Here is a 16248-nt window from a genome sequence, read left to right on the forward strand (position 1 = left end):
GTGTTTTCTGCATAAAGTATGACTAAGTTACAGAGAGATAGCTGGGCTTTTTTGCCAAACTTTATTCATTCCTTTGAATTAATGTTTGCAGATTTTTTGTTATTTTCATAAATACTGTTTGATGAACTAATGCCAAATGCCACAGCTCACCACTTTCAGTGAACCCTTATATTTTGAAACGTATGCCACATTTAGCAGTTTTAAAAAAGATATATGGACATGCGCCAGAATATGATTAACTTTCTCTCTCATGTTCCACCACAATAAAGACATCTGGCACAGCAGCTTTAATCCTGCTCACAGACAGACGGACACACACAACGGTCAGACATCCTGACTTGGGGATCACATCAACGGAAGAATGAAAGCAAGTCTGAAACATAAAAGAAAAGAAAAAGCCAAGGATATGACATTTTGTTCACCATTTATTGTCTATAGTTACATGCATACTTGCTTACAGATTATTTTGGTGCGCGATACAGTTTAACTTTGATTCCTCGTCTAGGTTATATTCAACCAGATGGATTTCATTTTACAAGCGGCCTTACCAAAAGTCTATACAACAAGATTCATTTCTCACATTTTCAACACTTGACATTTTATTACAAGCCAGAAGCCAGAGATACACGAGGTGGGGTGAGGGGGTTGTTGAGAAATCGCCCCCGTCGGTTCGTCTGCTTTCCACGTTCAGAAATGCAAAACTTTGAGTTGTGTCCGTGGTTGAGCGTTTCAAACAACAAAAACCTCCACGAGCAGAAGCTTTGACATCATAGAAGATGGAAAGTAGCCGTTTTCTTTTTCTTCACGCGGGTGCTGACTGTTTGATCCACAGATGTCGAGTGGTTATAGATATGTGTGTATCTGTGGGTTCTGTGCGACGACACAACCACAGAATAAACAATCACGCCTGGGTCATATTTAGGACATTGTAGCAGGTTTTATGCTTCAAACTCCTATGTTACAATAAAAATCTTTTTTTCTTTGCCGCCGCCTTCTTTTTTTTTTTTTTTTTTTTGAAATATCACCTAACTCTGGCAAACCCACACCAGCTCTTCATGTGCTTTTTGTTACTGCAACAACAATGTCTACAAGTTCAGGTCTTGGCACAGTTCTACAACCCTCATCCAAACTATCAGGAAGGATTACCAAAAAAATCTGCCATCATTCCTACGTCTAGCACGGATCTGAGTCCCACATCGGCATCAGAGCGCTGCTGCTGCAAGAGTCTGTGACATCCTCCACTTCTTTATTTACAAGGACAAAATAACTGCTTTTGAGCGCTACCCATAACCGTGGCATCTGTTACAAAGCGACACGACAACAAAGTCTTCAAACCTGTGGGACACCTAACTGGGAAACAGCCATAGATATGTCACATGTCTTTTTCTTCATCTTTAGTCTTATCTTCAGTAAGAATAATGTCCAGGTGAGAAACGTCTGTAGTCACATGAAAAAGAAAGTACGTCCTTCAATCAATAGTTTTTTGTGTACCAAGACATTATAAAATAATAATAATAATCATAATGTAAATAAATCTTGTTCATTTGAGTAAATGAAAGCTTATTGATGAAGAACAACACAGTCATATTGTCTTTCACACAACTAACCACTGGAGGAATTTATCATCCAATTGTGCGAATGATTATTCACGACTAGAAAACAGATTCCGATGTTTCCATGAGTGGCTGATTCAGCAACTTAATCCCAAAGTCGGATGACGTAATTCTCAGAAAAGCCCAGGAGCTAGGGTTAGCCTCGGTTAGCATGTTGAACGTTATAGTTCATGCAAGTAAAATAAGAAAATGACTCAACAAGTTTGTCTCTAAAAAGAAGGTGGCAACTTTGGACAGAGAAGATCAGGGTGGAGATTCCTGGCAAGAACGTGAAGGACCAGGTCTGGCTGAAACCCAACAGCACATTAGCGCAAACGCTTCATGCCAACTGTCAAGCACGGTGGTGGGGGGATGATGACAGGGGCCTCTTTTGCAGTCATGTAACCTGGGCCCCCTGCGGTCATCGGGTCAAGTGTGTGTGGTTGTTCATCTAAGCTTGGCTTTACCTAACTTTTTAGATGTGGTCATGACAAGATACTTTTTTATTATTAAATTGAAAACTTTGACTATTGAAAATGGTAACTTTATTAATTCCTTTCAAGAAATTCTTTAATTTTTCATTTTAAATATCTTTTTTTCATGTCTTGCTACGTAAACCGCAGAACTGACGGAGGATGAACTTTCTTTTTCAGGTTCATACATGTACAGTTATATCCATTGTAGGCTCAAAAGGGTCCGATTTCAAGACTGAATTTATTATAAATATTTAAATCAGCAGCAGGATGTCAATATAGTGCTCTAAATGTAGTGAATGGCTCCACTTCCACTTCTCAGTGGAGGATACCTGGTCTGGTGGCTGACAAATTACTGTGTGGAGGGTACTTCACAGGAAAAGTTCAGGTGGATGATTGCAGCTGCTTAACCCAATCCATGAGTAGCACACCACTTCCCACAATGCTCTGCAGTACATTGCAGCAACGATAAGAACCACAGAATCTTGCCGGAAACTTAAAACACCAATAACATGTAAGAACTCGCCATTGAATGGTCTCGGGGGTATAAATTTGCTTTCTTTATAGTTTGGCTCGTTTTTTTTAAAAACCGGCTTCTCTGACACAGATTAATCTCGTTCATCTGGCATGTCTAAAATAAAGCGAACACCTCACCGCACCACGTTTAAAAAATAAAATAAAAAGGAAAATTACATTATAAAAACACTACAGTCCAACCTGTTTGCACGGAGGATTAGGCAAACGTGCGCTGAAAGGAGCTGAGAAATAATATACTTTATATTAACCGTTGCAAGTCTCGTACACGTGTATTTATAGTTGACAAAGCTTCTGCAGAGCGCAGCGTTGGGCCAGTGTCCCTGAACGTGACCTCTGACCCACCGGCTCAGGACCATCAGCTCTGAGCGCCACACCGGTTGTGCTCGAGTGTAAAAGCCTTTATAGAAGATCACAGCACACAGTCACTTGCTGAAATGTTAAGCTTCGAGTTAGGAATGACGGCAAAAGATCAAGAACTAAAAAAAGAAGAAAAACAATAATGATATCAGCATAAGCTCATTGGCTCGCCCTGCTGCTCGATGCAGAGAGATGGCGGCGGGTTGATGAGTTTAACGTCACCAAAGCTGGTGGTGCTTGGTTCCCCAAGCCAGCACAGTTCTGGGCGGGAGCCATCTTTTAATCACAGTTTTACTACACTACCTCAAAGGGAGAAGTACAAGATACCACAATCATTTAAATGTAAGTTCAAGAACGACACCCGGATTTTGAGAGTTTGGCTTACTGAGCATGTTACCGACAATATTACCCATCTCGCTGCGTGTCCTTCCTGCTGCATCATGGTTACAAACGATTCAAAAATCCTTTTAACAAGGCCATATTATGCATTATGTGTATTTTTTTTTTCAAGATTTTCAATGTCATCTAGCTTCTTGGTGCATTTAAAGCTCTGTAAAGTCACGCCGCTGAAGACGCCAACTGCTCGCCGCTTAACAACCTGGATTGTCGTCAAGGTTTTCTTGCTTTACTCATCCATATCCATCTTTTAACATAATAAAAGTTCACTCAGATAAAAAGGAAAATGGTAAGTGCTGCAGCAATTTTTACTTTAAAAATCTGTGAACCCATTTCAGAAAAAATAAAATGATGAACTTGTGTAGGAATGTAATATGGGCTCTTTAATATACAACAACGTAACATCAAACCAACTTCTTTTTTTATTATGAAGCAAAATTAAGTTCATGAAAGAAGAAAAAAAAGCCTGATTATATCTCTGTAAACTAAGATACTTGAACGCGGGATCTCATTGTGAAGCATATCCAAAAAGCAATTTTAACCATTTTATCCTTAAAAGAATCTTTTAAGGCAGCACTACAGAAATAGAGATTTAACAACTTCCACATTTTAAGCATTCACAGCAGCCGAAGTTCATGACGTTGGTGACCAGTGGGCCAAACTCCCAAAAGGCTGGCGTGGCTAAGTGAGAGCGTGCGTTTAGCAACCAGGCACGACCCGGAAAAGCACAGTAATCTGTTAATAAGCTAATATTTTCCCTGATTATCCTGACTTGCTTTCACAATTTATTTCTCAACATTTGGCAGATACGTGACGATTGCACTATTATTAGTCTTTCTTGTGCTCTATCATGTGTTTTGTAAACACAATACTCACTCATACTCACTCGGGGCTCACTACGTGAGAGGCCTTTTGATATTGCTAATAATTACCGCTCGCATGTGTCAGGAGGGAGAAGTCGGCGGGTTGGAGTTTCACACCTCGGTGTTTGCGGTGGTAAATGAGCAGATGGAGGCGAGAGGCTGCTGAGGTGGATCGCTCGCGTGTTGTGCTGTACACCCTGGGTGGAGAGACACAAAACCTCTGGGGTTTTTAGTGTAAGAGTAGATGTTGTCAGGGGCAACCGTGCCAACTTATCAACCTGTCGCTCAGCGTTTACAGAAGATGCAACAGGCAGTGAAAGTGAATGCGTAATTGATTTTGTGGAACTTTTTACGGTAAAATGTTAAGTAACATTCAAACAAGCCCGATCCTTTCGTTTCCGTGTCAGTGACATATTCTTTCCATGCCGTATGTTTTTGACTCCACCCACCCAGCCCTCTCATCTCCATTCTCATCTCAATCTGTCGATTGTTTTAGTCGGACCACTCGTTCTCGTCGAGCTCGGAGTCGTCGTCGGACTCGCTGTACTCCACCGCGATGCGGCGCGAGAGGATGGTGGCCACGTCGTTGCCGACGGGCTCCCGCTTGGCCTCCTGCTCCCTCTGCTCCTGCACTTTCCTCAGCTGGATCCCTGAAAGGCAGGAAAGGGAGGATGGACTTTTAAACACCATTTAAATTACATTGTAACTGGTTTCATTCGTTGAAACTGAAGGGGAATTCACCTGAAGAGAGGAAAATCAAACTAAAACAGTTGTTTTGGTTCAGCCAGTTAGAAATATTTCCATTTTATATCAGCATATTTTAAGTAGCATTTTTTGCAGTAAAAAAAGTTAGTTAATAATAACATAATTCAATAATGGAAATAGAATTTCTATAAAAATAGTAAAAATCCCTAAAATGCAACAAAAACTTGAATGAACCTTTATGGAATAAACATAAGAACAAAAAAAAAAACTGTACATAGTTCCACATCCAGCATAGAAACTGCACGGGCAAGGATTTTTTTTTTTGTAACACATGAGGAAAAACTATATATATAAAGCAGTAAATCTATGTATAATTAGGGGTGTAGACTTTTGATTGGCGGCTAGCACAGCCAATGTCTAACTGTCATCACTTTTGCTCCTTAGCACTGACTATTAGCACTGTATTGACTTCTGATGGCATCTGAGCTGTGACTAAAGACCTAACAGAGCCCAGTGATTCATATTCTAAAGAGAGTCCCGCCGTCACTGGCTGTGGCTCGGCCTGGGAAGGTCAGAGGACAAAGCTTAGCAGAGCAGCCGAGCGTTGGTTAAACGCAGCGGCAATTTCTGACTTCACCACCGAAATGACATTTCAAACTAGAGGTCGTGCTCCGAATGTTTGCCGACTTCTCTGCGGCTCCTCCGGTGTGGCTCATTTCAGGATCCTTCCAAGTGGAAGTCCGCTGTCGCCCGCAGCACATGGGACTGCGACGTTGGCGGGTGGAAGGACAGATTTACACTCGGTTCAAGTTGTTTTGTGTCAACCTGTACATATCATGTGAAGTCAAGTGTGCAGATCTATTGAGTTGTTGCTTTTCTACTTTAATCGACTTTAATTATGCACTTTAACACTTGTTTATTCAGTTTAGGGCTGGGCGATATGGACCAAAAGTCATATCTCGATATTTTCTAGCTGAATGGCGATACTCGATATATATCGATATTTTTTCTGTGCCATAATTGGGGTTTCCCCCAAAGCATTATAGCATAGCATCTCTGTTCGCTTCATTTTTTTCTGAGGCAAACCCTTAAAAAAACAGTCAGTTTTAATACAATCCCTCGTGCCAAATGTCACACAGGTACCTTTATTAACAAAGGTCTGCACAATATCAAAATGTATAAAACAAATGAAATAAAAATAAACTGCCTGCATATATAGAATAAAAATGCTTCTTGAATAAAATAAAACAAATATCCCTTTCCTGCATAACAATTAAATTAAAATACACTGTGCAATTAATACAATGTAGACAGTAACAGGCAGACTTTTCCACTGAGGTTGACAGTTGTGCAAGTAACGAAACATTTGTGCAAATCTCAAATAAAACATTCAAGTCAATTTGTCACAAAATAAGCTATATCAAAATAAAAAAAAATGTTTTAATCGATATAAACGATATTATCTCGTACCATATCGCGTTTGAAAATATATCGATATATATTAAAATCTCGATATATCGCCCAGCCCCTAATTCAGTTGCCATAATATTACGGCCAATCGCTGCAGTTTTTGTTGCATTTTCCAGCTATTCTTGCTGAGTACCTTACGGAGCCCAAACCAAACACAAGCTTACCCCTACGGATGGCGGCCAGCAGGTCGGAGCGGGCGTCGCTCATGGGGATCATCCCCATCATGGTGGACTTCCGAGCGGAGGGCGCCGCGTCCACGGCGGTCTGGCCCACGGCGGCGTGCGGCGGGGAGGGGTGGGCCTGGTATCCCGCGGGGACCCCCGGGGGCGGCGGCGGGGGGGCGGCCGGGGGCGCGCCTGAAGGCGGGTGGGCCGGAGAGGGCACGTAGTTGGCTGGGGGGGGAGGAGGGGAGGGGGAGTAAGGGCAGGACAGGGCGGAGGAGGCGGGGGGGACCGCCGCCGCCGCCGCCGCCGAGGGCGGGGCGGCCGCCGAGTCGAAGGCGGTCTGGGCAGAAGGGATGGTCGGGGGCGGCGGGGGAGGGGCCGGGGGGATGTAGTACTCTGGGATGGTGGAGGGTTGGCTGCGAGGGGGAGAGGGGGCAAGAAAAACAGGACATGAAAGATTACTTTGCTGCTAACAAATTCACAAAAATGCAAAAATGATTCAAATATTTCTCCAATCAGAAGGTTTATTAATTCTGCCACTTGTTTAACACAGTGTCTCCCAACCTGGGGTCCGGGCGCCAGAGATCTCTGGGGGGGCACGAATCTTTGTCTGCTTTGAAATTATGCAGTTGTAAAAAATATATTTGCGAATGAGTCATTCATAAGACACCGTTAGGAATAATTTTTGAATGTCTTGAATATTTTTTGTGTTTTTTTATACACTGGTGACAAACACAGGAAATGATTTCATTCCTTATTATTATATCATTACTCAACATTTAATCTACTCCGACAGGTTGTTAAAGGAAAAATGTTAAAAAATGTTGGTCTCATATTAAAAGAGAATTTTTTCAGAAATATTTTGATGTCCTTTTATGTCCTTTTGTGCGTATTTTATACATTGGTGACATTGGAGAAAAACAAAGTCATATGTATACAGAGTAAACCAACGAGAAACATATAAAAAAACATAATTAATGTTCATTTTTTCAATTAAAGACTATTTTGGTGCTAGTACGTACAGGTCGGGGGGCCTGGCTGGTCTTAGACACAAGTAGGGGGGTCTCCAAGGAAAAAAGGTTGGGAACCACTTGTTTAACAAAAATATTCACCAAAAAGGTTTGCATGCTCACCTGTGTCCAGCCCGGTAGTCTTTAATGGACTGCTGCCTGGGTCCGTTAACCGTTGGGTCTCCTCCGGCCGGGCCCCCGTGTCCCGACGGGGTCCGGCCCAGAGAAGCCACGTGCCGGCCCGGGGCCCCGGTGGCCCCTGGGGGCTGGTTGGCGGGCCGGAGGCCCCGGTCCAGGGACTGGGTCTGGGCCGCGGGGCCCAGGTGATCCCTGGCATGGTGGTCGGGGGGGTGGGCCGCACTGGGGGCCTGGGTGGAGGGGTGGTTGGGGCTGGCAGGGTAGGAGTCAGACGCCATGGATCTGTTGGTGTAAAAATGAGCAGGTTGTTTGGATTTTTATTGGAAATTTATTTATTTTTTTTTATATTTTTATTAGGGGGTAAGGCACAGTTGAACAGGAATAAACAAAAAAAGATATACAGTCTACCTCCTTTTTTTTTTTTTTGGATTAAGAACAGAACAAAAAATCCACACAAAATAATGACAAATACATGAAAATTATTATATTCTTATATATAAGTAATATTTAAGTATTAAAGCTAAACAGTATGAATTAAAACATAGATGAATAAAAAGGGGGAGAAAAAAAAGAAAACAAAAAAAAACCCAAAGCAAAAAAAACAAACAAAAAAAAAACAAAAAAAAAACTTTTATTGGAAAATTTAACAAACAGTTTACTAGTTTGCATAATATGTAAATAAATGTCAATTATTCTCATCAAAGAAACAAATTGGTTGTTTTTAATCAAGTAATTTGTCTTGTTTTCTATTGTATATTAATAATTGGGCTTTAATAAAGCAAAAGTAAGTTTTATCCGATTACTCGATTAATCTATGGAACATTTTATAGAATAATCGATCACACAAATATTCGATACTTGCAGCCCTAGTTGTGAACAACGGGTGATTAAAGAGGGTAAGGTGTGACATCTTTTGCAGGCATCCCTGAGGTTTGAACTGAACTTTTCAATCACATATTGAGGACCTGGGATCTCCATTTAGGAGTGGAAAGGATGGCCGCTAATGAGAATGAGAGAAAGAGGAAACGCCTGTCCAAAGTCTCTGTCAGGTCAGGTGCACTGACTGACAAAATACCAGGAAAAAGAAGGTTCATAGGTTCAACAGAAATTAAATTAAATGTTAAAGAAAATGAACTTAAAAAGAAAAATCAGTTATTTCTGTTTTTATTAAGTGTCTGTATCAAATGTCTGTTGATGGGTGTGAGAGTGAGAATAGATAGATAATCATTTGGTTGATTAGTGTCAATGAAGATCTGCAGAAAAAAATAAATGGAGACATTTACTGTCTCATCATGAGTTCTGGATGATATTTCCAGAAGAGGGCAGCACCGGACTTTACAAAAATATAAGCAGTAAACCGTTGACACATAATTAACATTACCTACAATGTATATAAAATGATATGGAATCAACCGTTTCAGAAGACATTCATTCAGCTTTTTTATTTCATGAAGAAAAAATCAAATCACCGATATGACAAATTGATTTCATCTCACAACTTACCATTCCAGCATTGTAGCTCAAATAGTTTCACATTATGAAGTGGAAAAATACTGAATCACCTTGTAAATGGCATGTCCTAAAACAAATACACACATACTATGTTGAAATATGCCCGTCTGTCGTCAGAACCTGGAGCTCGCAGACCACGACCCCAATAAAAGATTTGTCGATAAAACGGTGGAAAGGTTATGAAACTCCTTCAAGCCTGTCGTAGAAAATATTGGTTGTTCCCAGTCGGCTGTGAAAAGATTTTTATGAGAGGATAATAAAGTGGGAAGGTTGTAAAAGTGTCAGCTGTGAAAATTGAAAGCAGGACGCCTCGATAATAGAAAACACACACAAAAAGAAACGTAAAATAAAATGACTATAAACAGCAGTCGGTGAACTAAAAAAAACCTAAAGAGCAAATCTGATAAAATCCTCGATATCAAGTCTCTATCTTCTAAAGCTGATCTATCGACCAGTATGTGAGATTTTGGTACCTGGCTGAAAAATACTGCTATTTAAGTCAATTCTTCAAAGAATTGAAGCATTTATGAGAGCAAGAATATCATATTTTATGCTGTTTTACCTTAACATGTTATCAGTTACATCAATATTGCTGATATTAACCGCAAAAACATGATTTAATTTTTTGATATACATTTATTCAACCACTTTTTAGTTGAAGAAAAGTAGATCTACAATATCTACATTTCTTTTCGTCCTTCAAAATAAAATGGCTGCATGAACAACCTCCAATAGTGGTGATTCCAGGTTTTTTTTTCAAAAGTAGCTTGAATTTCACAGTGCAATAGTCCAATAATCTACGTCATACAACGTGGTATGTGTGTCGTTGAGGCAATATTGACAAGAAAACAGACATTTCACTTGTGAGTCAGTAAAGCCCTACAGCAGGGATATTCAATTGGCGGCCCGCGGGCCACATGCGGCCCGCCAGGAGGCCCCTGGTCATATTTCAAAAAAGGGGTTGTTTGTTGAAAAAAAAATTAAAAAAAATTATTATTTATTTATTTATTTTTTTATTTCAGATTTTTTGCCAGTGTTGCACAGTGTTAATGTTTGTCACATTATTATTAACCTCCGTTGTACAGAGGACTTGTTGACATCATTAGGCTTCTAGGATTGGCCTGACATTTTTTTCATTTGAATAAGTGAGGACTTTGCATTTCAGATGGAACTTCTAAGCCTCCTATAATTTCATGTGATTGTTTTGTTTTGCTTTTGTTTTGCAACATGCACCTTGTTCCCGGTGCATGTTGGAATCCGGCAGGGCTGCCCTTTGTCACCGGTCCTGTTCATAATTTTTATGGACAGGATTTCTAGGCGCAGCCAGGGGCCGGAGGGGATCCGGTTTGGGAACCTCAGGATTTCATCTCTGCTTTTTGCAGATGATGTTGTCCTGTTGGCTTCATCAGACCGGGACCTCCAGCATGTGCTGGGGCGGTTTGCGGCCGAGTGCGACGCGGCAGGGATGAGAATCAGCACCTCCAAGACCGAGGCCATGGTTCTCGACCGGAAAAGGGTGGCATGCCTTCTCCGGGTGGGTGGAGAAGTCCTGCCTCAGGTGGAGGAGTTCAAGTATCTCGGGATCTTGTTCACGAGTGAGGGAACAATGGAGCGTGAGATTGACAGGCGGATCGGTGCAGCGTCCGCAGTAATGCGGTCGATGTACTGGACCGTCGTGGTAAAGAGGGAGCTGAGTCGAAAGGCGAAGCTCTCGATTTACCGGTCAATCTACGCCCCTACCCTCACCTATGGTCATGAACTTTGGGTAGTGACCGAAAGGACAAGATCGCGGATACAAGCGGCCGAGATGAGTTTCCTCCGCAGGGTGGCTGGACGCTCCCTTAGAGATAGGGTGAGGAGTTCGGTCACCCGGGAGGAGCTCGGAGTCGAGCCGCTACTCCTCCACATTGAGAGGAGTCAGCTGAGGTGGCTTGGGCATCTGTACCGGATCCTCCTGGACGCCTCCCTAGGGAGGTGTTCCAGGCATGTCCCACCGGGAGGAGACCCCGGGGAAGACCCAGGACACGCTGGAGAGACTATGTCTCTCGGCTGGCCTGGGAACGCCTCGGACTCCCCCCGGAGGAGCTGGAGGAAGTGTCTGGGGTGAGGGAAGTCTGGGCATCCCTGCTGAGGCTGCTGCCCCCGCGACCCGGTAACGGATAAAGCGGGAGAAGATGAGTGATGAGTGAGTGTTTTGTTTTGCTGATATAATGCACAGATGTGTCATTAATAAAGGAGCTTATGGTTAATATTTTAGTTGCTTATTTATAACATCAAACTGGCTACTATGGACTAAAATGCTTGTGCTAATGCTTAATATAATATTCAAATGAGGAAATCTTGGTGGAAAGTGGTGCTTTGTCATTATGGCGTGTTTTATTAAAAGTAGGTCAATATCAACTTCATTAAGTTTGCACAATGCATGGTTTCAAAATGAACTTGCATTTAAAATAATATTTTTTTATTTGAATATTATATTTAAATTCACAATGACTATATCTGGAGACAATTAATACATAATTCATATGTAAACTAGATATATTCAAATGTATAATACAAATGTATTATATTTACATAAGTCTTCGTCTTTGAGTGCAAAATACCTTTTGAAAACCCTCAAATTTTCAAATTGCGCGGCCCTCTCCATACAGTCCTTTTGCAGATGTGGCCCCCGGCCGAATATAGTTGAATACCCCTGCCCTACAGTATGTGTGTGTGTGTGTGTGTATTGTTTACCTGCTATCAGGGGACAGGGACCCTTCAGAGGACATGCCGTGGTAAGGAGACGGGGTGAGCCTGGCGTCCGGTCTGAACTCTTTGTCATAGGCCAAGACGTTCCACTCCTGGCGCCGATTACGAGCCTTACGCACCTTGAAGAGGAATAAACCACCAGAAGGATCAATCATACCATGTAGTGATCAGTGATTTCAGCTAAGCTGTTCTTAAAGTGTGCACAGAAAGAAATATACTTTATGAATTAGCCGCAGTAGTAATCTTATATCAAATCTTCTACCAATCTTATATCCAATTATGGTCTGGATTAGTAGAGACTGGGGAGAATATTACACTCCTCTTCAATAAATGGCTTAATTATTGTCTTCATTTAATGGATGGGTTGGAGTAATTATGAGTTCTGCATCGTTAAACTGTCTGCTCTTCAATCTCATCACGAAAAGCGGCCTTCATTGAGAATTTCTTTATTTTTGGACGATAAGCATCATCACATTAGCTACTTCTTTAGCTGCTACCCACCTGTACTTACGTCACAGCTGGCTAACGTCTAGAACTGATTGAACATATGAACACATTAACTTAAAGTATCTGAATGTGAATTAGTGAACATTATTTTACATTTGCACTTAAAAGGGGTACATTGATCCAATTTTTATGTCTGTGTGTGTTCGTGCTCCACTCAAATAGAGCAACATTAACATTGTCCTATTTACTGATAAATTGGTGGACGGCTACATTTATAAAAGGATTGCAAAGTCCCTTTCTCAGACATCTGCTAAATACAATTTGTTTTTGTAATAAGCTCAGTTTTTCTACCAATTCCTCCGAAACAGAAATGCTGTCATTACTTGATGTGAGTAAATTATATCCAGTTGTTGAAATCATCTACATGAAAACAAAATCTTCCAGGCAGCATTTTTCATATCAGTCAATAAAAATTCACATGTTGGGAGTGAAGTGGATTTCGCTGGTTCATCTTTGAGGACAAAGTCAACGATTACTGACCTTCTTCACTTCTCTGCTCGGATCTTCAACCTGCTTTTGCTGCTCCTGCAAGAGACGGACGGACGGAGACAGAAGCGGAGAGACGATGGGTCATTGATTATTGATTTATCTGCCGCAGCGGGAAAATAAAAAAAGAGCCCCAGCACCAGCTATTTCACCTGGGGGGTAAAGTCGTTCTGGACGGAAAAATGTAAATAAAAAACACACAGACGGTAGTCTACTCACTACTGGTCACGACTGGATGATGTAAACAAGCACAACAGGACTGAAACTTGTAGAAACAAAAAAAGCCAGCAACCAAAACAGACACATGGAGTTAGAGAGAAGGTGTGGAGGCAAGCGGAGTGACATCACACACGTGGACACAAAAGGGAGAGAAGGAAGTGTAGTGTGTGTGTGTGTGTTTTATCAAGAACCAAATACATCCTTGTCTTGTGTCTGAATCTTTGAGTGTCTTACCTGCATTCACACATATTGTTTGACAAGTGAGAGTGAAGTGAATGTTAAGTGTGCAGAGGGAGGAGGTGTGGGGCAGGACGGGGCAGGTTAGGGGTCGTCTTACAGAGATGGACAGGGGGCTCCTGGGTGGGGCCTGTCTGGAGTGGGGCCTGTCAGGGTGGGCCGGACAGCCCTATGGAAACATGGGAGAAAGACAAGCTGATGCGTTAGATCGAGGAGACGGAAGAGCGGGGAGGGCTGCGGGGGTGGGGGTGCGATAGATGAGGGTGCTGCAGGGATAAAGCGCAGCGATGGGGGAGCCAGCCTCCTGCAGCTTCCTGTGGTACCCAACAATTGGGATCTTTTCTGAAGTGAAAACTTAAAGGGGACATATTATAGAAAAATATTGTATCTCTGTTTAGGCCTGTGTTGAAAAAAATTGATTTCCTGATTCTAAATCGATTCTCATATTAATTCCTAAAAATCGATTTGTATGTCTAAAGATCGATTTTTATTATTATTATTATTTTTTTTTTTCATCATTACATGTTTGCCTGGTGAACTTTAATCCCAGTAGTCCCAGTAGTTTTGAAAACTCCTGAACTAAATGAACTTTTCTTTAGAGAAAATGCCGGACATTTCAGCTTAAATTTCTAAATGTTATATTAGTTCAATGAAGTTCATATTATCTATATTTACTATAGCTTGGTTGGTTTCTCTGTTATCGGACACGGTTTGTCATGAAATACCTGAAAAATGCCGGGTGCTTCATGGCAAGCTGTGTGTGGTGACAGAATAAATCAGACAAGCCAAAATAATTAGTTTACTGCTTGAGCTCTTGCAATTTCTTTCTTTTTTTGCACTTTAAATGGATATTGAAATGCTTATTTGAGTTATTTAATTCTTAGTTATTTCACAATAATTATTGTGAAATTATTATTTCAATAGTTATTTTACAGTCATATAATCCAGGCAACACTAACTCAAATCAATATCGAATCGAATCGGATCGGATCAAATGGTGATAATCGATTCTGAATCTTAAGAATCGGAATCGAATCAATTCTTGACATTTGAATCGATACCCAGCTCTATTTGAGCATAAAACATATATCAAATAAATAATTTCACGTTGACTAAAGAATATTCAGTAAGCAGCTCGGATGTGCAGGTTACTGTGACATCACAGACCCGGCTCAGATTACAATTACAGACCTTCCCATCTTTATCTCACCCAACTTCCAACAACGCTGCATTCACGTTTCCTCTAAAGCTAAGAATATGACTTCTAAAGATGCATTGTGCATGATAAAGAGGGGTGGAGTCTAGTAAGGTGGCTGTCTCCACCCTTCAAACCAGCTGCTTTGGCCAGACCTGGAAACATATGGTCGAAAACAGAGCTTTTGCACCGTATCCCTGTAGTATTTTGATGACAAAATGTCACAGATGTTGCATTAAAACATCTATAAATTGTGTAAGCTTTTGGAAAAAAAAGGGGATAATATGTCTCCTTTAATCTAGGTTGTTTGTAAGGGGAGGGGGCGGGGCTTATCCTGTACAACATCCAGTTAGAAGGGAGGGAACAGAAAAATGTGAGCGGCATTAAAGTCAACAGAAACAATGACAAGTAGCACCAAATACAGACAGCAGCAGTTGTCCGGGCGCTAGTGAATATCAGCTGTGTTAAGCTCAGATAGCGTCATCGGATCAACTGATCAGAAACTGCTATGTCAGTTCCTATATGGTAGCATATGACTTTCTAAATATTAGAGTTCAACACTCTGAATATGAATGTTTAGAAGCTATATAATGATATACAGTGAATATGATGTTCATAAAAACTGAAAAACTGTGGAAAGTTGACCCACATTTTAAATGCTACATAGAATTCACCCATCAGTCTTAGAAATCTAGAGGTTTTTACTTCTCATTTTCTTGTGACTATACCGTGAAATTTGGTTATGAAAAGCTTTTCTTTGGTCATTTGATAAAATTGTTGATGAGGTCTCCCCAGCTGCTGCTGTATTAATAACCAAGTGTACAACAAAGCAAAGCTACACGATGATTACAGTAAGGAAGCAATGCGCCAACTGAAATAATAGCAGAAAGAAATGACACATTAAAAGCAGAAAAAAAAACCAGATCAGCAAATTAAAGCCGTAGATGAATTTCTTTGATGTCTTCTGTCACATTCTCCTCTCCAGAGCTGCACTGAAGCACATTCATTACCGCGCTGGCATCTACAAACGCGGCCGCCCCTGACGCGAGCACGCACCTTCTGCCGCCTCTTTTCCTTGCGCTTGTCCTCGGTGGCCTGCAGCATCTTCTCTTTCCACAGGTTGAAGAAGTACGAGGGGTCGGTGTAGAACTTGAGCGCATCCTTTTTGTCATCCCTGCAGGGAAAAGCGGATGAGCAGGTGAAAACGAGGGAGAGAGGAGGGTGAGCTTGGGCCAGAGGTGGACAGAGTACTCGACCCCAGTACTTGAGTAAGAGTACAAATACTACTGGTCAAAATTTACTCCGTTACAAGTAAAAGTAGCTCAGTCAAAATATTACTCGAGTAAGAGTAGAAAAGTACTTGCTTTTAAAGGTACTTAAGTATCCAAAAGTAAATGCTTTTAAATTTACTTTAAGTAAAAGTAAGAGTAAATTTCTTATTTTCCACATCAGTAAATTACTATATTTTTTCTAAATTAATTTAAGGATCTTTTAACTCTTGTTTCTGAGAATTAACTCTTTGAAACCAGCTGCACTGATGTGCTGCTTTTAGAACCACAATGTTATATAAAACCTGCAGAAACACCAAAAACAAATCAAATGAATGGGATCATAAGAGGACAGCAGATGATGCAGA

The 16248-nt window shown here is 41.2% G+C and overlaps 1 protein-coding gene across 2 annotated transcripts in view; it reads right to left on the minus strand.

Annotated features, from left to right (window-relative positions):
• Nucleotides 1-421: 421 nt before the first annotated feature.
• The window catches only part of zgc:109889 (uncharacterized protein LOC553542 homolog), a 55771-nt gene continuing 39944 nt past the window's right edge, over nt 422-16248 (minus strand). Inside the window, exons 5-11 of one of the 2 annotated variants that reach the window (XM_061709770.1) lie at nt 15669-15786; nt 13518-13586; nt 12956-13000; nt 11954-12087; nt 7691-7987; nt 6558-6973; nt 422-4868 (exon numbers count right to left, since the gene is read on the minus strand). In XM_061709770.1, coding sequence (XP_061565754.1) covers nt 4711-4868; nt 6558-6973; nt 7691-7987; nt 11954-12087; nt 12956-13000; nt 13518-13586; nt 15669-15786 — 1237 coding nt within the window. In that variant the 3' untranslated portion in view covers nt 422-4710. The remainder of the gene's footprint in view (nt 4869-6557; nt 6974-7690; nt 7988-11953; nt 12088-12955; nt 13001-13517; nt 13587-15668; nt 15787-16248) is intronic. The other variant, XM_061709771.1, reaches the window with a different exon arrangement.

The sequence above is a fragment of the Cololabis saira genome, chromosome 20 (genome assembly GCF_033807715.1).
Source record: "Cololabis saira isolate AMF1-May2022 chromosome 20, fColSai1.1, whole genome shotgun sequence".
Lineage (NCBI taxonomy): Eukaryota > Metazoa > Chordata > Actinopteri > Beloniformes > Belonidae > Cololabis > Cololabis saira.